Source organism: Acanthopagrus latus, chromosome 2 (genome assembly GCF_904848185.1).
Source record: "Acanthopagrus latus isolate v.2019 chromosome 2, fAcaLat1.1, whole genome shotgun sequence".
NCBI lineage: Eukaryota > Metazoa > Chordata > Actinopteri > Spariformes > Sparidae > Acanthopagrus > Acanthopagrus latus.
Window position 1 is genome coordinate 28,837,003 of NC_051040.1, and position 21,594 is coordinate 28,858,596.

General features: G+C 40.3%; 1 protein-coding gene across 11 annotated transcripts in view; it reads left to right on the plus strand.

The window, feature by feature from the left end:
• Positions 1-21,594, plus strand: part of brip1 (BRCA1 interacting protein C-terminal helicase 1) — a 108,775-nt gene that overhangs the window by 1,374 nt on the left and 85,807 nt on the right. For all 11 annotated transcript variants that reach the window (XM_037074249.1, XM_037074232.1, XM_037074188.1 and 8 more), the window contains exons 3-13: positions 64-175; positions 1,247-1,462; positions 1,689-1,840; positions 3,846-3,983; positions 12,267-12,539; positions 18,005-18,226; positions 18,360-18,559; positions 18,648-18,780; positions 19,657-19,811; positions 19,933-20,110; positions 20,653-20,793. In XM_037074249.1, the coding sequence (XP_036930144.1) occupies positions 64-175; positions 1,247-1,462; positions 1,689-1,840; positions 3,846-3,983; positions 12,267-12,539; positions 18,005-18,226; positions 18,360-18,559; positions 18,648-18,780; positions 19,657-19,811; positions 19,933-20,110; positions 20,653-20,793 (1,920 nt within the window). The remainder of the gene's footprint in view (positions 1-63; positions 176-1,246; positions 1,463-1,688; positions 1,841-3,845; positions 3,984-12,266; positions 12,540-18,004; positions 18,227-18,359; positions 18,560-18,647; positions 18,781-19,656; positions 19,812-19,932; positions 20,111-20,652; positions 20,794-21,594) is intronic.

Genomic DNA, 21,594 nt, shown 5'->3' on the forward strand with positions numbered 1-21,594 from the left:
CATTTTCTAGACATTGCTTTGACTTTCATTGACAGTGGAAATATGTGTGTATCTTGTCTGTAGATTATACGAGGGCTGAACACTGGGCAGCACTGTCTGCTGGAGAGTCCCACAGGAAGTGGAAAGAGTTTGGCCTTACTCTGCTCTGCCCTGGGTTGGCAGCAGGCTCAGCTTGGTAAGTCGTGTACATTGGCAAATAGGGCTTACTGGTATCCTCATACAAAATCAAAATGCTCTTGTGTGCAGATTAATTGTAGCAGAAGTCTTTTTCTTTCAAAGTCAGTCACCTTAACACTTTCACTTTGTCATTGTGTTTTTTCTGGATATCTTCATATAAACTGAAACTGGATGAATATATGTAAATATAGGGTAATTCCATATCAACTGACCTAAGTCATTACAGTTCCTGTCATCCATCCATTTAAGTCTGCTTCTCTAGGGTCGGGTCACTGTGGCTACAGGCTGACTAGGGTACTCCAGACATTCCTTTCCCCAGGAACACTCTCCAGGTCATCCTGGGGGATCCCGAGGTTTTCCCAGGCCAAATGATTGTGTTTGTATCTGCAATCTCATTATTTCAGTCACTACCCAGAACTCATGGCCATAGGCAAGGGTTGGAATATAGATCAACTGGTAAATCGAAATCTTTGCCTTTCCGGCTCAGTACCAAATAATGTCTAAATTTGATGGAACCTTGAAATTACACAGCAACAATGTAAACACTAGTTTACTAGTCATGACTACATGTTTTAGTGAAAATGAAAGATTCTTTGTTTGGGTAAAAAATGAGTTACTGTTATTCATTTGAGTACTTCACAGTAATGTGAATACTTTTTCAAAATCATCCTGAAGTTTTCTTATATATTCAGGACCATGTCAACCCATTCCAGTGAAAAATAAGTATTTGCCTACAGAATACACAAACAGGGAACCACAAGAACAATGAAATTTGACTTGGGGGGGCCAAACTTAAAACCCTGTGCATTAAGTAGAAGTTTTTCCATGAATCTTTCAAGTAAATCCATGACATGAACTGATAAGTTGGCCTGGACTAACCCTATATCTGTACAGTGAGACTACAAGACTTGAATTTTGTGTAGTAATGACATAATTTGAATGGTTGTCTTAATGATCTTAAAGCATTTTACTGTTTGTTAATCATATCCATGATTTTCTCACAATTTGATTATTATATAAAAGTCAAGTTCGCTGGTAGTTACGTCTGTATTTCAATATATGCTGACAGCTAAATTGCAGGAAGGAGGAGGCCCTGTAGATGACAAGAGCCGGCCAGACAAAAACTGTGGAAACTACAAGAAGTCAGATGTAACCTTCAACTGTCAGTGTGTGTGCCACAGCAGAGCCAACACAGCTACAACCTCAGCCAAACCTGATGTTGTGGACCTCACTGTGTCACCTTGCAAAGAGACGGCACCACTGCCACCTCCTCCATCTGAACATGGCAAGTATCTCTCACTCTGTCATTTTAATGTGGTAGCATCTGAAACACTCAAGTTATTTCTCCCTAGACCTGTCTCCTCTTTAGCATATTGGCAGTAATTTCAAACAGAAAGACATGGATTCATTTCTGTTGGTTTTACTTGTCTGGATCTGCACAGTATTCACATTTAAACAAGTTGTTTACATCCAAATGTTTTTATTATTTGCACTTGCTGTGTCGTGTCCAGAGGAGCCACAGGCCAAGAAACAGTCTCTAGCCTCTCGTCTGTCTGAGAGGTTCCAGGCTTTCCTCAAATCTGACCGCGAGAAAGACGACAACGGCGACAATGACGATGACTTCAAACCAGACAGGAAACGCATTCGCCCTGCTGGGCATGAGGTAGTTGTCGGTGCTTTGTTATACTGTTTTACATTTATGGTGAATTTACTGTATATTCAATTTAAAGGGTTAACATTATTCAGCAGAAAAGAAGGGAACATCAATCCCTGTCTGCAGTGGTTTGATGATATAGTTGTATAGTTCTAAGAATTACAAGTTAGAAATCTGATGATGACTCACAGTGCAGTACTGTCATAACAATGTTACAGAGATACAAGTGAATCAATATGCAGTACATAGTTTGCCAGACTGTCATGTTCAGTCAAGTCAAATGTATTTATTTTAAATGTTGCACAGAACAGGTAGCAAGAAACAGCAGTTAACCACAATCACAAATACAAGAAGGCACAGGTCAAGACTCAACCACATTAGGAGAATTGAAATGCCAGTTAATAAAAGGGATGGACTTAAACAGTCAGTCAAGGGGGTAGATCTGATCGGGAGGGGAATGCTGTCCCAGAGTCTTGGGGCTACACACGCAAAACTGTGTACAGTGCCTGTATAAATTATTTGCATGCCTGAAGAAGAAGAACCCTGGTAACAGATGTCTCTCCCATCTCAGGTGCTTCTTCTTGCACGGTAACTCGGTTTGTGAGGACGGCCTGCTCTAGTCAGACTTACAAGCGCCGCATTGCTTCCAGTTTTTAAAAATGGATTTAACTGAACTCTGCGGGATGTTTCAGTGACTTGGAAATGTTTTGCATCCATCCCCTGATATATAGTTTTCAATAACCTTTCCACTGAGTTGCATGGAGTGATCTTTTGTCTTCATGGTGTGATTAACCAGTGACTGGACCTTTAGAGACAGGTGTCTCTGTACTACGATCACTTTAGAGACCTTCACTGCACTCAGGTGATCTCCATTTCACTAATTGTGAGGGTACTAGTACCTTTTGGCTGGACCTCTGTTGAATTAGGTCAGTCACTTTAAAAGTGGTGAATACTAATGCAATTTCTTATTTTACATTGTATGTTTTCAACTAATTGACATTACTTTGTAGAAATCGGTTTTCACTTTGACATTAATGAGGGTTTTTTTGTACTTTTTTGTCAGAAAGTGAAATTATATTGACCATAATTCTATTTATAAAAGCAATAAAAAGAGATAAACAATGAAGGAGTGAATACTTTTTATAGGCACTCTACATCACATGTTGGTGTAAATGACAAAAAAAGGAAAGAACACTTTAATGGTAATGGCTCTTATGTCAAAATAATATAGTGGTGTATATTGTTATTTTTAATTTCTATATGTTGCAGAATAGCTGAGTTGATCAGCAGCTGAGGCTTCATCATGACTGGGTGACTGTGAAATTAGTGAATAATTTGCATCACAGAACTTTCCAGATCCAAAGGCTAAAGATCCACACTGTCATAGCAGTGAAATATCAATATATAACATGAAAATATTTTACTTCTTCACTGTATGGTTTTGGCATATTGATTAGCTATTTTTTTTCACACTGTCAGATTTGCACTATCTTTTTTAATGAGATGTGAGAGGTAGGGTATTGTGCAAGAAATATATGTAAAACATCCTCCCGTCATTAAATTTAGACAAATTATCTCGAAGAGTTATCATCTGTAGTCATTTTGAGTCAATACGCTATCCTTTCTTCTTTTCAGTAGTTTTTACACTCACTCCATTTGTTGCCATGGCTACATCAACACCAAGATTTTCACTTAACAAATAAAGGGGGGTTGTGACAAAGCAGATGACTCATTCTTGTTGTCTCCTCCAGTTGTGTAAATACAAAAAGCCTACCAGTAATGCCCTGAAATGCATTGAATAAATGTATATATGCTTGATATATTGTAAACGTATAATATAATTCTTCTTGTACATTGCTTTTGTCTCTTTAATTAATAGCCCTCCTGTTTAGAAATAGCACTGTATAAAAATGAAATGACATTATTCTGCAAACCAAGAGATAATATGCATTGATAATAAGCATTTTAATTTCCAAAGAGTCATGTACAACTCCTATCTTTGTTTATTCCTCAGAGCCGTAAAAGGCCACGTCTGGAGCAGGGAGTGATTTTCTTAGATGATGAGCCAGAGCTGGAAAATAAGCCGTCAGGTTCTCGGAGTTTGATGGCAGATACAAACAGCCAGGCAGCTGGGCTGTCCTCATCATGCTGCGTGAGTACACTTCAGACATTGATGCTAAGTTACACCAGTAGTATGGTTTCACTAATACATGGGAGCAGTATCCCCCATACATCCAGATTGGTATGTTTCACAACACATTTTGACCTAAAACTGTATGAAAAGCACATTCGGATGATCACTGAAGTCCCATCTAGCTGCTTAATTGAGCGTCAAGGTATAATGCAAGCTGGCTCCCTGTCAACATGTCATGATGTTCTTGGACACTTGATTATATATTGTTAATATTAGTTAAAATGACTGTGTTCTATCTGTGTTTTTCCTGTCAATTGGTTGTTTCTAACTGTTCTTTTGAGATCTTTTAATTTGTGCATAAAAAACTTAAGTGCAAACTCTGGAAATTCAAATGAATCTTCTGACATAGAAATATATTCCCCACTATAGTCTCATAATACATCACACCCCCTTTCCTCTTTACCTCTCTCCTTCCCTCTAGCATATCCTACTTTGTTGTATGATAATTTAATTTGTGGCCTGTTAATTAAGTGGTCTAAAATGAGTTTAAGTTCCCCTGATAAGCATATGCGCAGAATACATTGGTATCTGGGATTCTTACTGAGTCACTCTTACAGTCTGTCTAATACACTGAAGTTAAAAGTTGGCAGCCAAGATTCCATGTTGTTACTTTGCACTTATAACCCTCGACTACAGTGTTTTATTTCCAAAATATCGACAACACACCTCTATCGCCAACTTGAGGAATGTCCCCGTCTCTGCTCCGCTCCTTGTCTGTGTGATGTCCCACAGTGAAACACACAGACAGGCAGCAGAGGAGAGGAGGAAAGTGCTAAAAAGCATTTCCCAAAACACTTACACAAGTGCCACTTTTGCTCCAAAATTAGCAGGTCTAAAATAAAATGATTAAACTACATACCCCTTTCCCACATCCCACAGACAGTCAGTCCAGTAACATTTGGAAGAGCTGCACGATTAAATTATTTTATCCCCCTTCAAGTTAGCTTGGTGATAAACTGGAAGATGGCTGCTTTGGTCAGTGATCCCGGTATTATCATAGCCAGGAAGTTGAGCTTTGCACACAAAAGCCTAATCTTAGCTGTTTTAAATTGTATTTTTAACCAGTGGAAAAAGGGTATAACATTTACCAGTTCTGTATTCTGTTAGGTTTTGCAACTCCGGGTAGCATGTGTGTAAATGTGACCATCACAGAATCAGATATATCTGACCGGTTGCCGGTCATGCCTAAAAGCATCCAATTCCGATCTCAAGCCACTCGACCGGTTCATCTCTCCAAAAATATTGCAAGCCCAATTGCAAAAAGTTGTAAGGCTGTGTAAAAAGTAAATAAAACCAAATGCAATTATTTAAAAGCAAACTGTGTTTACTGACAACAGTTTTACAAAGTTTTCCTGAGCCCATGTAGTAATCTCCTATCTACAATCATGTGTTTGACTAAGTGGTAAACCTCCCCCCATCCTTGCTTGTGAACGACTGAGCCTCTTGTGGATGCCCCTTTTTAATTCCCAAATTATGATCCCACCTGTTACCAATGAACCTGTTTATCTGTGGAATGTTCTATTCAGGTGCTTTGGGGCATTCCACAACTTTCTCAGTCTTTTGTTCCCCTGTCCCAACTTGTTTGAAACGTGTTGCTGGCATCATATTCAGAATACGAATATATTTACAAAAATCAAAGAAGTTGATGATGTAACACATGAAATACATTATGTTTACCATGTTTTTAATTGACAATATATCAACATTGATTTGCAAGATACACATTCAATTCATGTTTTACAAGTTTAATTACTGACTGGTTAGTTTTGTTAAATGTCTCAGAAAACTGTCCCTGTGAGCCAGCATAAATTAGACATATAATGTAATGGAGCCAACATTAATATTAGTAATTACACCTGTGCTTTTTCAGCAATGACATATTAAAATGTCTGCTGTAAACAAAGTCTGTTGTTCATGTTGTTTTTTGGATCGTGTTAATCAAGACTTTTAGATAGTGCACCACCTTTCTCAGTGCTAAGCCTTGTACTTGTCTTACTATGAGACATCCAAATGTCTGTTGCGATAAAGATGTCTGTTCTATCAGTGTGATAAATCTCCCCCAGATAATACAGGTTAACTCTTTCATGGATGATGCTGGTAGAGTTAGCTACATTTTAATCACTTGTTTATGCTTTCATTCTGTCAGCAATTAGTTCAATATCAGTATTCACTACCACCACTGGGTGGAGGTATACTCCACCAAATTGGCCAAGGCTCTGGTTAAACTTGCAAGCTTAGTATGAAGTTGAAACAAGACAAAATTGAACATTGTAGAGAATTTGTGTTTACACATGCATTTATTTTAACAAAACAAAGTACAAACCTACAAAGAAGGCTATTATAGATAGTATACTATGCTACATCCCCATAAGAAACCAGGTGTGTGTGTGTGCCCGTTTGTACCCATACAGCTGTTCTGATTTACTGTTACTCATTATTACCTCCCGTCTGTCTGTTGCTTGATTGCCATGTCAGCAGGATTACAGAAATACTACTGATTGGATCTCCACCATATTTGGATGGATGATGGGTCTCAGACCAAAGACGACCCCATTACTTTTTGATGTGAATCTGGATAAAGAGACAAATCCAGGAATTTATCCTCCCTTTATTTAACAAAGAGATATAGGCAGAAAATTGGTTTTCTATCACATAGAACAATAAAAAGCAGCAAGTCCTCACATTTGAGAAGCTTGTAATATTTGGCATCTCTACGTGAAACAGGACTGAATCCATAAATTTATTGCTGATTTGTATTTAAAACAAATTATCAATAAGTAATTGCAGCTCTAGCTGTATTACAGGGCTTCTGTAGTGGACTGCATTAGTTTAAGCCTGGAGGAGTTAATGAAATGAAGGTACCTGTGTGGGACGTGTACTGTGTATCAGGATGAAATTCTTACAAAATTATGAAGAAAGATTTATATTGTTGTCACTCAGAGGTTACTAATTTGGTAGCCCAGAATAATATTGGGATCCTGTCAATCTATTGTAGCAGTCAGATGAAACCAAACCAGATGCATTAAGTAACAACAATGGTCTGAAAGGTATCTACATGCCATTTCTGGTGAAGAATCCATGTTCCTGAGTCCTCTCAACATCTCAAAGACCTAAAGGTTAGCTATAATCATTAAACATGCTGAGCCATAGAATGTGGTCACACATCTCACAGGAATGGTTGAACTCTCAAAACTGCATCTGAACTTGCCACAGGTGTTTGGCTTGGATTTAGAGCTGTGGATGGTGGGAGGTGGAAAAAGAGTAGGAGGGAAAGTGAAGTCGAAAAAGCGCATCCATCTCTGGTTTCCCTGCAGCTACATGACCCGGGCTCTTTTGTCCCGCGTGCGCTGACTGACGGCCTGAATGGGGCCCTTTGAAGCAAGCTCCAGTTTTAATTAAGAGGGTTTGCCTCGCCTGGGTCGCTGATCTGTGAAAGCCACGGGGATAAATATTGAATGGGGTTCACCCGCTGGTTACTGCGCCCGAGGGATAAACAGGTGCTTTGGAGGGCAGATATTTGCCAGGGCCCCTACCTGCACAGTGTGGTCAAAACGGGAGGAGGGGGTGTTTGGTGTCATGTCTTCCTAAGTATTGGCTATTGAAGCCCACCGTTATTGGAATGAATTCCAAGCCCTCGAAAGCTGTGGAATGAGGAGCAAATTGGCGTCCAGTGAGAGGCGCCAGTGATACCTAAGTGATCCACTGCCTGCGGCCCCTCAGTGCCCTCTGACTGGCCTCCTGGAGTGTGAGATTTCCATCTCTCAGGTGTTGGCAGGGAGTATAGCAACAGAAGCCTACCTGTGAATATTCTGAGGTGTTCAGTAACACCACTGACCTCTGTTCTGTCAATTCAAGAGAGCTTTAGCTGCTGCATACACTTACACCGTGTAGGTGTACTAGAGTCTTAGTATACCTGTACTAAGTAAACTTGGTATACGTGAAGAAACCAAATATAGCCTAAAGAAACTTAGTAAATCTAGAGAAACCTAGTAACGCCTACACAATGTCCCTTTGAATACTGTTTTAATTAGAATGCAGTTCCCTACTGTTACATGTTGTTTAGCAGACCGAATGAGTGCATTCTCATAGCAGCACCAAGGAGCAGCACCAGTGGAACTGTCCTTTGCTGAAATAACTAATATTTTGTTGTTGCGAGCAGAGCTGGCATCCCATTTGCCCCTTTTGCCAGTTATCTACATTCCTTTCTAGGGGGTGTCTGCTCTGGGCTGTGGGGCCAGGCTTGAAACCTTGTTGTCCTGGCATCTCAGGAGGCAGGCGCGTAAAAGGATACTCTTGTGTCAGCTGTTTCCTGCTGCAGCATTTGACAAGGGCCTCTATTCATCAGAAACCCTTCTACACTGCCCCATCCCACCCCTCCTTCCCCTACCTGCCAATGAATAAGTAATTATTGGCCATCTTGGGGCAGGATATTTGGATGGCTCTATTTAATGTGGCAGCAGCAGGTAAGGTGATCGGGCTCAGGGCCCAGCCTGTGGAGCGTAACTGTTCCAGAGGAGAAAGGTAACTTGAACTGGTGTTGGGGCCCTGCAGCACCTCTGTTTATTTTTCACATGGGCTCAGGGCTCGTTATCCCTCTTAACTCTGAGAGACGGCTCTCTGAGAGCTCCCTTTGGCCCACACTCCATCACACATTGTAATATTTGATGGGCAAACATGCTTGGAAAATCTGAGCCGCAGGGTAACTCGAGCTACTTGTCTGTCATCAGAAGTGCTACCTTCTGATCCCCATCATGAGGTGCAATGCATCACAACACATACCATTCATTGTTACGTGGCATCGTTCAGGTCATTTGTTGAGGATTTAGGGATAAACATGTTTGCCAAGATTGTGAATTATGTTTATTCAATATTAACAAGACTACAGTAATCTGTGATGTGGCCAGACACTTGAAGATAACACCATGAAGTGGACAATATCATTGCTTGACCTTCGGGTTAGCTACCATTAGCTGTTTTACAATTTAAAGTCCAGCAATATCAGCTCTCTCTCTCTAGGCTCACGGAATAGTACAACTGCCTTTTTGAGCCTAATTTCAGGAAGTCACTAACCTGTTGTTGCCTAAATCAAGAGACACTGATAAGTGGATAGCCTCATATTATCATCTTTACATCATTACTGTAGTGGAAATGGACACAGAAGACAGTGAGTTATGTTGTGATCTGATATAAGGCCAGGTCATTTTGTGTACAGGTAGGTTAAATCCTTTATCACAAAATATGTATTTAAACATTGCAATATCAATATGTCATGCAATAGCTAAGTATCTGGAAAATCAATCTAGAAACTGTTTGTGATTGCCCAATCTTAATGTAACACTAGTTGAAATCTAGAGACCATAGAGGATATGTAAGATTGTAATCCAAAGTGTATTTAACTTGTGATGAACAGAATCCACAATTTGACAGAGCCTGACAAGAAATGTGACAAAGAGCGGGGTTATACTTGCAACAAAAGTCCCTGACTAGAATTGAAATGGTTGTGAAAAGTTGTGGTTATGTGGCATGCAAATAACTATTCAACCACAAAGGGTTTATTTAAAAAACTAGAACAAGAGAAGCTCAAGTGGAGAATGGAATACGTAAACTGATGCAGTCATTACACAACATTGTTTGCTAATATTAGCTAAATTTAGCCACCATAGACTATTGTTTATGCAAAACTGAGGGGGGCTGTCGCAGCAAATCCTTCTGAGATTATCTTTTAATTTGCCTGTCACTTTGAGCCTAGGTAATTTAAGATGACAAATTGGCAGACTGTACATCATCCACTCAAATCAACATATTAAGATTACTCCACCGAGTTCCATGACAAACTTTGTTTCTGTATTTTCAGCCATTTGGTGGTGCATTTTCAGGAATACAAAACAATCACAAATTAACTATCGAAATGGCATGTCAAAAGATACCTGAAAAATTTAATAAAGCTCTTAAATGGCATGTCCTGCCAAACTAGTCTCCAGCGACTGCATGATGATATTTGACATTTGCTGCTTTCAGCAAGAAATGGGTAATATCTCAACTAAAGCCATCTGTGGTGTCTCCTTAATCATCAATTTCAGATCCTTTCGTTTTTTTCTGTCCTATACTCTCCCTCTTTTGGTTTGATCATATAATGTTTCATTACATTGTTGTCCATTTGGTAACTTGATAAATTTGTCCTCTAGTCAGTTAATTTGTATTCATCCCGTATCACAAATCACAGTATTTGCCTCAAGTGGCATTAAAACCAGGTGGTCCAATTTAGTGATCTGTCTTTTAACGCAAAGATAGCAACTTGGGGAAGCCAACTTTAATCACTCACTGCTGCTAATTATTAATTTTATCGCAAGTCCATAGTCACACCCCAGCTCACTCCCAGTGAGCCTTCAGTGATTCATAGCCTTCTTTTTTGATGTAAATGTATCCACTCGACCAATTAAAATACAGAAGTGACATTACAATTTGAGTCTAATGTTGGTTTTTGGATCTGTAAACCTATTTACATGTAGCTAATATTTCAAAAGGAAGAAATCAGTTTAAACAGAATTTTCTGATTTTATGCATCTGTGCATCCAAATTGTGGTTTCTTTCTGAAAGGAGGCATTTGTTGCTTCCGTTTCCACTGAAATGTAGCCTATCATAAAAAAATGAATAAATGATAAACTGCAAATGAGAGAAGCCACTGGCTATTCAACTGTAGGTACCAGAGTTCCTCAAAAGGAGTTATGGCTAAGCTAAACTAAGAAAACCAGTGGATGAGCTTATGAATTATGTGTTAGTATACCTCTTTTTGGAAAACATCATTTTATATTAGTGCTTATAGATGTATAGGTACCTTACTGCTACAACTACCACTGCTGTTAACATTGACAATGATATTTTACAGAATCTCAAATTATTTATATATATGTGAGAGGCCTGTGATTAGGTGTTGTATGTAAGACACTGAATGGCCAAAGAGTACACCACTTAAAAGAGCTCAACACATAAGCAGGATCAGTTTCATAAGGGTTGCCAGCTACACTTTACCTGTGAGGGGTGAAAGAAAGAATTCAGCACGTCACAGGATGGTCAATTATGAAGCGGCTAGATTTTCTCAGCCTCCACAATGGTGTCCTATCATCTTTCAGACTCAAAAGGTCACCTGGTGAAGAGTGACAGGACGCCTTATGTATAGATAGAAATTCTTTATGCTTCTTCATGTTTTTTCAAAAGAGTATACAAGATAGTCTGTCAGTAAGCCTATTCAGCCAGTGAATAATAATGATGAGAAGGAGTTGCATATTTCATATGTCATATGATAATATCTGATGCGTGTGTACATGAGATGCAGTGATCAGTTGAAAATGTATCTGATAAGTACTGATTCAATATAAGATAGGAATAATAAAGATAAGAATGATAAGTTATCAACAGTGGCTGTCCCACCCACCAGTGTTATCATTAATTTAATTAAAATAGAATTGCATACCTCCGCTAAGCTGAACAGTCCCTTTTAATTCAGTTAAGACTAATCTGACTTTGAATAAAACATATTCATTTTTATCAGGATCCACATCAAATTGTGCTCGGTCAAAGAAACCAGCCACCCAAATGAATCTGATTTTTGTGACATATTAAGACATTAAATCTGTGGTGGAATGCTAGTATGACAGTGATGTGGTATGGACAGTCGTTTTCAAGTCTATTTTGGCCAATAACGGTGTAGGAGATGACGCACCACTGCATTGCATGTCACACACATGAGCCATGCTGCTCATGCCGACTGTTTGTCTACTCTAACTTGTAGGGGTGGTTAATCAGCCCATTTCCCAATTTGATTTGATTCGCATGTTATTGCTACCCTGTGAGCAGAGTTGAGGGACTCTTGCACAGAAAGCTTTGTCTCCTTGTAAAGATTTGGAATCTATTTAAGCATGAAAAACATCCGGAATGGAATAACATATCTTGGCTCCAGACTGTGGACCATATAGCGGAAGCCAGTAAGAGGAGGATTCCGGTTTGTATTACAATGAAAAATAAATGAATAAATAAATATCGATCTTTGGAAATGTAATAATCGACTCATAATCATCAATAATATAATCACGATTAATCAATAATCGTTTTTTTTCACCACCCCTACTAACTTTTTTACATGGCCGCTTAAATGAAAAGGGTGATGTTCTGCCATGCACATGCACCTTGCATGCAGAATGTGTGTTCAAACCTGCAATGTTTGTTTCCTTTTTCTCTATCCAGTCCCCTGAACCTTGCTCCCGGTGCCCATGTGCTTCACCCAAAGACAGTGTGAAGGAAAAAGACAAAGATGGCAAAAAAAAGATTCCTAAGATCTTCTTTGGCACTCGCACACATAAGCAGATAACTCAGATCGCCCACGAGCTGAGGCGCACTGTCTACTCCAGGGTGCCCATGACCATCTTATCCAGCAGAGATCACACCTGTGTCAACCCAGAGGTGGCGCCTCACTTCAACCGCAATGAACGCTGCAAGGAACTACTGGAAGCCAAAGATGTGAGGATGAATGCTGACACACTTATACGCTGACCTTAAACCTCTATTTGACTTTAAATTTCAGGTCATATGCCAATTTATATCTGTGTTTTTGAACTGCTCTCTACGTGGAAGCTTTACAGGTGGGTGTTGGATCACTCTAAGAGAAAGATGGGACACTTTGTAAAACATGAATAAAAACAGAATATAATTAAAGCTGCAAGCAGCGACGAACGGGCCCTCGCAGTCCACGCACGTCAGGGCATACTGCTGTTGGGGTGTACCGTGTATATGTACTCTGGGTAAGACCTTCTACATGTTCGAGCAATTTGGAGTAGATGGCAAATTGTATGTGGAAGTTATAATGAGTTGATGGTTTTATGGCAAAGCATCAAAATGGACCGTACCACCAGGTATGATGTAGGTGAAAGCTTTTGATAATATTTGTCCACAGATGCTACTTGCGAAGTTTGTTGCAAATCGGTCAAATGGCCTAGGAAGAGTTCGACAAATTAAGTTGATCAATTTTTCATAGCGCCTTAGTGGCTCATGGAGAAGTATTTACCTGGGTTTCATGACATTCGGACACACCAATGTGGAGATAGGCAACATTTCAAGTTTTGAGCAAAATGTACAAGAAGTTGTTATTCAATAACTTGCATTTCAGCACAGTTCAGTGAATGTGAGGATAGAAGGTTTTTGAATGTGCGACAAAATATATGTGAGTTTTAAGCCAAAATCCACTTTCCTTGATTATAGCACCGCCTAGTGGTGGAAATCAAGGACAACAATAGATTATGAAATTTTTCGGCAGGTGTGACGATATTCCAAGTTTGGTGAGTTTTGGGGTATGTTCAGACAGTGAAAAATGTTATCATTTGGGATGAAAAAGTCGTCATTTGAAAAACAGTAAGGACCTCGCGGGTCGAGACCTGCTCGGGCCGGAATAATTTAAATGGACGACTTCCTGTTTGAGTGACAGTTTTGTATGGTGAATGTTTTTTGTGCGCCGGGTGATGATACTTAGGCATACCGAATTTCATTCATGTATGTGCATCTAGGAGGCGGGGCTTGGATTGTTAATGTTCCAGGGGGCGCTATAGAGTCTGCTGCTAATGCCTTTTGTCAGTTATTGTCAGGAGGGCATTGTCAATGATTCTACCAAGTTTCGTGTTAATCCGACCAATCGATGTGGAGATATAAAATACTTCATTTTAAACAGTGCCACCTAGTGGTCGTCAGCCAAAATTTTGCACAGAGCCTCAGGGGCTCATGGGGAAGTGGAGTTTCATGTAATTCGGACTGACCAATGTGGAAATATGTGTTTTGAGCAAATTGTCCAGGAAGTTATGTAATAACTTGAGTATTGTTTGGAATATCAAAGTCCACAGATGCTGTGTGCAAAGTTTCATGGAAATCGGTGAAATGGCCTCGGAGGAGTTCGAAAAAGTATGTTTGCGACATTTGTTGTTGTTTGCAGCCTCTATCACAATTCATATATACCTGTGAACGCGTGGATCTAAGGTTTTTTGAATGTGCGACAAAGTATATGAGTTTTAAGCCAAAACGCATTTTCCTTGATTATAGCACCACCTAGTTGTAGAAGTCGAGGACAACATTAGATTATGAAATTTCGGCTGGTGTGACGTATATTCCAAGTTTGGTGAGTTTTGGGGTATGTTCAGGCAGTGAAAAATGCGATCATTTGGGATGAAAAAGTAGTTGTTCGAAAAACTATAGTGAGTCGAGTCCTGCTTGGGCCGTAATAATGAAAATGGAGCTCTTTCTCTCAAATGAGCTCGCCTAAGAGCGGGCTGTTGCTGTGCCTGCACCTTTAAATGCTAATGAGCGCCGTCTGTCAACGCCTGCCTTGCCTGCTACACGCCCCTCTCAGGGAGAGTATGAGAGCATGTGCTGATGTTATGGTGGATGTATCGCCATGGCTCGCGGAGATACTATCGTTCAACCATACCAGTTTGACCCAGAATCAGACCCAGAAGGAGAGGCTCCTGAAGAAGTACAGACTCTGCGGCTGCAGCAGGACATTTCAGAATGCTTAGTGTGTCTTAATAATGTTAGTTTGTTCTATGTGTTGTTACAGTTACTACCATGTAGCTAATGGCTAACAGTTAGCGAAAGCTATGTTTGTCTCTAACACAGTCTCCAAACTCTTGGACAGTGTTCACATCGTCTCTGTCTCCAGTCTGCACGTTTCCAGACTTTTTACTGTGACAACCAAGCTCCATCGTAGTATTATTAACATTAAACTCGCTTCAAATGCCATTGCATAGTGGACCAAAGCAGAGCTAACTAGTTAGCCAGTTTCCAGCTGACCTCACCGTTCTCGTAGGCAACTGTGAATACTATCAAAATGTGGCAACCCTTACTTGTGGCTTGGGTGCAGTGGCTGGGTCTGGTATGGGTGGGACTGATCCTTTTACAAGGGTCAGTGTTGAGACAAAGCCAGCTTTGTACTGACCCTCATTACTGAAGCAGTCCGATGTGAAGTGCTTAGCACACACACACAAACTTACACGAACTTCACATCGGCACGTTGTCGTTAAAAATGAAACGCAACCACTGTCTCTTCTGTTGTTCTGTGGCTGGGATAGAATATAGGCACTGATGTTGATTTTTACAACCAACAACAGCAATTTGCGTGTATAACTCTGAGCGACGACATCACAAAACACCGCTATCTTACTGCTGGACACACCAAACTTTACCGCGGGGATGAATGCCCCTCTCTTGGATATCTCCTATCACCACACAGAGGAGGCCTGCCTATGAAAAGGACTCCTTTCGTCACGTAACGAAAGGAGCTGAATCTGAACAGACTGCAGGAGCCCCGTTTTACCAGTGGATGGACTGCAAAGACCATGCAGGAGTCATTTGCGTTCCTCATTCTGGGAGTTGGCAGGCTCAGGGAGGACCACTTTATGTATGTAGACACCAGAGAAAACATGTTTTTCATAATATGGGATCTTTAAAAAATCAGGCCAGGCTATACTGTTAAAATGTGATTTTTATCCCATGAAGGGCAGAACCGGTATATGTATTTGTTATAGTCTGTAACTTCGACCAGTTCAACCCTCCTATTTGTCTGCACTAGTACTGTGCGATATGGACAAAATTTTATATCTTGATATAGCTAATTTTATATCCTGATAACGAGATATATGTGTGTGTGTGTGTGTGTGTGTGTGTGTGTGTGTGTGTTCGAGTTGCTAGTAACAACTTGTTGGCGGCATGTTTTGCAGATTACCGTTGTCTGGTCGGTGTCTGACTTTTTAAACCCAAACCAAAGCCAAACGATGGAATACCAGTTACCCCTTTTAGGCACCAAATCTTTTGGTGTTCTGCTTCTGTATCCGTGTCTGATGTAACACTACTAGTAATATTATGTTTGTCTTCCATTATGCTCTCCTCCATCTCCGCCATGCTGCTTTGCCTCTGTTTACTCTTGAGTGACTGGTGCTGTAAATGAGTCCTTGCGGGTAACGTAAAAATGCTATCACAAGTAGGCTACACGTTAAAATTACTTTATAAACAACACACAATGATATATATATCGTAATGTCACAAAGCTCTAGTCTGCACCCTCTCGCCTCATAACAAACTGTTCTTGACATTAACTTTTTGATCCCAGTAGATTCATCTCACTCACTTGCATATACTCAGTTGACGTCACACCATCACGTCGTAATAGACCTTTGAACTAGACTTTTTCATTCACTCTGTAACACAAACCCATAGTTACCTACCACTACCAGACACAACTCCTTCAATAATGTAACCTCAGAGCAGCAATTATGCTGCTACAATATCCACAATTGGTCCAGCAGGCTCTTTTTGACACACTTAAATGTCAAGAACTGTAGACAGAGCTTTTTTTTAGAGACATGAGACACTTGTAACCCCCCATACTTTACTGAAGTTGAGGCGCCCACTGTAATGAAGACACTTGTGCTGTCATTGGAGGTGTTTCATGTTTTGGCAATTGTCTCACTTTGTCATATGAAATAGTTGGCCCAGTCATAACCTCTTTCTGGAGTCTTCATCACCTCAGGGTCTAGTCAAGGCAGCATCAGGTTTCCATGGTGTATAGACACACAGTGATTCATTCACAGAATCACACATCGTTCAGCTTGTGGCTTCTTCAGTCAAAACACCTGCCCTCTATCTTAACTGTGCTGACTTTCTGATATGTGGCTGTGTGGCTGTTAATCCCCTCACTCCCCTTTCACTGAGCAGACAGGGTTCAGTGTCAGCAAAGTGTCCAAGCTTAGCACATCAGTGAAGTAGATCATTTCACCTGGGGATTATTATTTTGTCTGCAGGTTACGGAGTCCGTGGTGTACAGTATTTATGTGTGACAGTGTCACCTCAAGCTGTTAAACTCATAAAGGACAGGGTGGGACTTCTAAAGTAGACACCTCTTTTGACAGAGTAATTGGGGCTTGGTACATGAGATGCTGCTTTTTTACACATTTACATTCACTGAGAGAGTGACAGGACATGTAAATCCACCACAATAGCTGGAACACTTGATCGCAGACAGCCTCTGAAATACTTTGTCACCTCTGGTTAAACTGGAAAGTGGGGTTTTCTCAGAAATTTACCACTAGAGAAACTCCTATTATTGCTAGTTATAATGAATACTGTATGTAGTTTGGGTCAGTTCTCTATTAGCCTTTTCCACTGCTGAAACGTAACCTTTGACCTCCCATAACTTGAACTCATGAATCTTTTGAGGCTCTGAGTCAAGGTTCTTTGATTTATTTCCACTATATTTCAGAAACCTGGATGTTTCAGTTTTATTGTATTTCCTTTGATCCGGCTATGGCACAACCAACTCTGTCATTTTTCAGGTCTGTTTGGCAGGTGAGTGAAGTAAACGCTCATGGGACGGGCAGCAATTGAGGAAGTGACTCTGATATTGTTGGTGATTGCCTTTGATATTCACTGAATCAGGACACTTCTGGGGCCAGTTAGTGACCCAAAACATTGGCCAGCACATCACATTACGTCTTTCAGTTACTCCACAGTTACGATTGTGATGCTTCCATCTCCTACGTTACGTTTTTTCCTGTGCTGTTAAGTGGTGTGTTTAGAAATCTTCTGGTCCACCTTTTGGTTTCCAGCAGCTGACACTTGCTACCTCTGAATGGTATTGGTGAGCTTATTCATACCATATATGAATGCTTATAGTGTATCACTTCTTGTACTTCTTGTTTGGCTCCAAACTTCTTAGAAGCAGTCCTGAAAGCAGTGGAAGCAATCCTAAAACCAGTGACATTGGCTACATGTTACTATCTGTTACATTTCATTACGTTCATGCATTGAAAGAGACCGCTGTGTGATCAAACAAACTACACCTTACAAATGGAGTATTGATGACTCTGAGTAGTTGGTTTCCAGTGCCTTTTACATGTTTGTCCAACCCTATCCTTTCTTGTTGTATCTTTAAAAAAATTACATTACAGGGCAGGTCATGCCGCTACTACCACGGTGTGCAGAGGATGCGAGAGCAGTACATGGTACAGCAGGTCCATGGACTGAATGAAGCCTGGGACATCGAGGACCTGGTTGTGCTGGGCAAACGGCTTCAGTCCTGCTCATACTATGCCGCCCGTGAACTTCTGCAGGATGCCTCCATCATCTTCTGCCCATATAACTACCTGCTGGACCCATTAATCAGAGAGAGTGTGAGTAGAGTTTGGAAGAGAAGTTGTAGGTATTGTAGAACAATGACAAAAATAGTCAGTGTAAGGGAGCAACAAGATGAGTGTAGTTCTTAACAAAGAACCATCTGATCCCACGCCTTTTTAATCTCACTAGATGGAGATCGACCTGGCAGGCCAGATCTTGGTACTTGATGAGGCCCACAACATTGAGGACTGTGCAAGGGAGAGTGCCAGCTTCACTTTAAACTACGACAGTCTGTTGACATCCAGGGATGAGCTTGACAGCATGGTCAACAACAATATCAGACGATCCAAACATGAGCCACTGAGGAACTTCTGCTATAGCATGACAAAGTTAGTAATTCAGTGACTTTATTATTCTGATTAGTTGTTCTCATAATTTTAGAAAATATTAACTGAGGATGTTTTGTTCATGGTGTAGCTGGATCCAAGAGAGCCAAAGCCTGATGTCTGAACGGGGATATGAAAGCGCCTGTAAAGTCTGGAGTGGGAAGGATGTATTGGGCATCTTTCACACCCTGGGCATCACAGCTGCTACTTTCTGCCTTCTGAAGGTACACGAAATATCTTTACTTCACTTTACTTAAGGCTTTTGATTTTTACCACACTTGTACATTTTTAACCTTGACTTGAACACTCTCTCATATTTTGCTGGAAAACTTTTGAAGAATGTTGTTATTATTTGCATTGGAACTGCTTCAATACATATGAACAGTTAAAATGTCCAATCTTAGGGCACTTTTACACCTACCTTGTTTGGTCCAGGCATGTGGACTTCTTGTTTTGATCCAAACCAGAATTAGAGGTGTGAACATTCCCAAGACCATGTACCAAGCAGCCTTGGTCAGACATAAAGAGATGGTCTTGGTTCAGATCAAACTGAACTATTGTTCTTTTAGTGTGAAACATTTTTTTCAGACTTTCAGACAATTACAGGAAGTTCTGGCAGACTATTGTCATAGATGGACCAGCGATGCAACAAAACAAACTGTACTGTAGCACACATGGAGAATAGACCAAATGTTGTATTGACATTCGGTGCACTGACTTTCTAAAGAGTCATTGGAAATAACAATATTCTGAGAGGATGAGAGAGAAAGGTTGAAGGATAAAAAATGCGTTGAAGTTGGTTGTAAATTGTTTGAAGATGTAAACACAGCCCTCCTTCTGCTTATTTAGTGGATGATTTTTTAATCTTAAGCAAAATAATTTTGTCATTGATGAGAATAGGAGAAAAAAGCAGTCAATGTGTGCAAGTGTACAATTTTTACTAGTGCTAACAGCACCACTGGTGTAAAACAGCCCCATTGTGATCTCATCCGTTCATGATAATTGATTATTTCCAAATTGGCGTTAGATTGCTGTATTTAGTAGAACCTTTTAACAAATGTGTGTGCGTGTGTGTGTGCGTGTGTGTGTGTATATGACAGCAAAACTTGATAGCTGTATTGGAGAAAGAGGAGCGTGTTGGTTTGGTTAATGGTAAAGAGGATATGGTGAAAGTCCCAACCATCTGCTCAGCTACCTCCACTATTCTAAAAAGCCTCTTCATGGTGCTGGACTTCCTCTTCAGGAACAACTGCAGGTCAGAAATAAACCAAAGAATTTGCCGAACCAAAATATTAAGTCACGCCAGTGCTTCAAATTAACTACTGTATTAGATATGGAATTAAACTATCGCTCAGTTGTTCTCTGTATGTCTGTAGGTTTGCTGAAGACTACCGGGTTGCTCTGCAGAAGAGCTATGCTTGGACAAACCAGGTCCCACCCGATACCCCTGATGCCCAGGGGTTTTTTGTTCGACCACGTGTAAGACAAAGACAGAGCATCCGAGTCAAGACTGAAGTCCTGACACTCAGCTTCTGGTGCCTCAACCCCGCTGTGGTGAGAGGTTAGACGTGGCAGACCCTGCCATGTAGGCCACACTGGTTTATTACTGAAATCTATAAATATAAAGAATATATGATTGAGAGTCCTACAGGCTCAACCGAACAGCCTACACAAATATTTTGTTCCTTAGTCTTTCTAACTGGTAGAGTTTGGGTTCTTTGTGGGCCTCAGTCTTCCTGTATGGACTAAGCATGGTATACAAAAGCGAGCGGTTGATGATTATTTTATATGATATTTTAAATTTGTTATATTTTTTTAATGTTTGGTTCAGTGCTGTGTTTTGTTATTTATGTGAAAAGTGCATTTTTTAGGATAAAAGACACATTTTCTCCGGATTTATTTTTTAATTTTAAAGTGAAATGAAATTATCATCATAACAGAGGCTGAAATTCAGGTTACAAGACAGGAGTTGGTAAATATTTTTGTATTTAAAATTATTAAAGACTACTCAAGTTTTTTTTTTTCTAGTTCCTTAATCTCCACTGTGCCACAGATGCCCCTTGGAAGTTCACTGTGTCTGTATCTGTATCTCCAAGGCTTTTTCTGACTTGAGTGGCTCTGTGAAAAGCATTGTGCTGACATCTGGAACCCTGTCACCCATGGGCTCCTTCTCCTCTGAACTTGGAGTGAAGTTCTCCATCCAGTTAGAGGCCAACCATGTTATCAACAAGTCTCAGGTTAGTAGATCTACTCATTTCACTGAGCCACTGGAAACACTGCAATTGGACGTAGAAAGTTGGACGTAATACCGTGGCTGCAGGTGCTGTGTCATACTTAGGGGTGGGAGTTGATAAGTTTTTATCATTATCAATGCCATTGTCGATTCAATACTATTCCTTATCAATTCTCCTTATCCTTATTATCTCCTTATCGATTCCTGAGTAGTTAATTGAGTGGCAAAAAAGGAGTTCTACACAGTCTTCTGCATTAAAAGCAATCATTTTATTTTTTCCCCAAATTATGTCTGCACAAGACTGTGAACACGAGCATATTCAGCTCAAACATACTGAACAACATCTCGACAAGATATAGTGTAGAAAGAAAATATAGTCTAAATAAATTAGTTCGACCGCCTGTGTACAAATATTTTGGCGCCCTTACACGGTATAACAGCATTGCTCTGAGTACACATGGCAGAATTCTCATCTTGTTTGGTGAAATGCAGCCAGGCTTTAGATCGTTTCCTCCTCTCTATAATGCTGCCTCGCAGTTGAAGGTCTGAGTTTTCGCAGAGAATGTGACACAAATGTACCGTGACACAAAATTTCAGGAAAAAAAACGGAAAAACTTGTGCAGGCAGGGAAATGAGAGAATTGTTAAGAAGAATCAATAACGTTGGAGGCATACAATTCCAATGGAATTGGTCAGTTGGAACCGGTTCTCGATTCCCACCCCTAGTCAAACTGATGGATTCCTGGAAGTCTGTAATCTCAATTTGATATCATGACCGATTCATGACTTAAAATTAAAATCTTTTG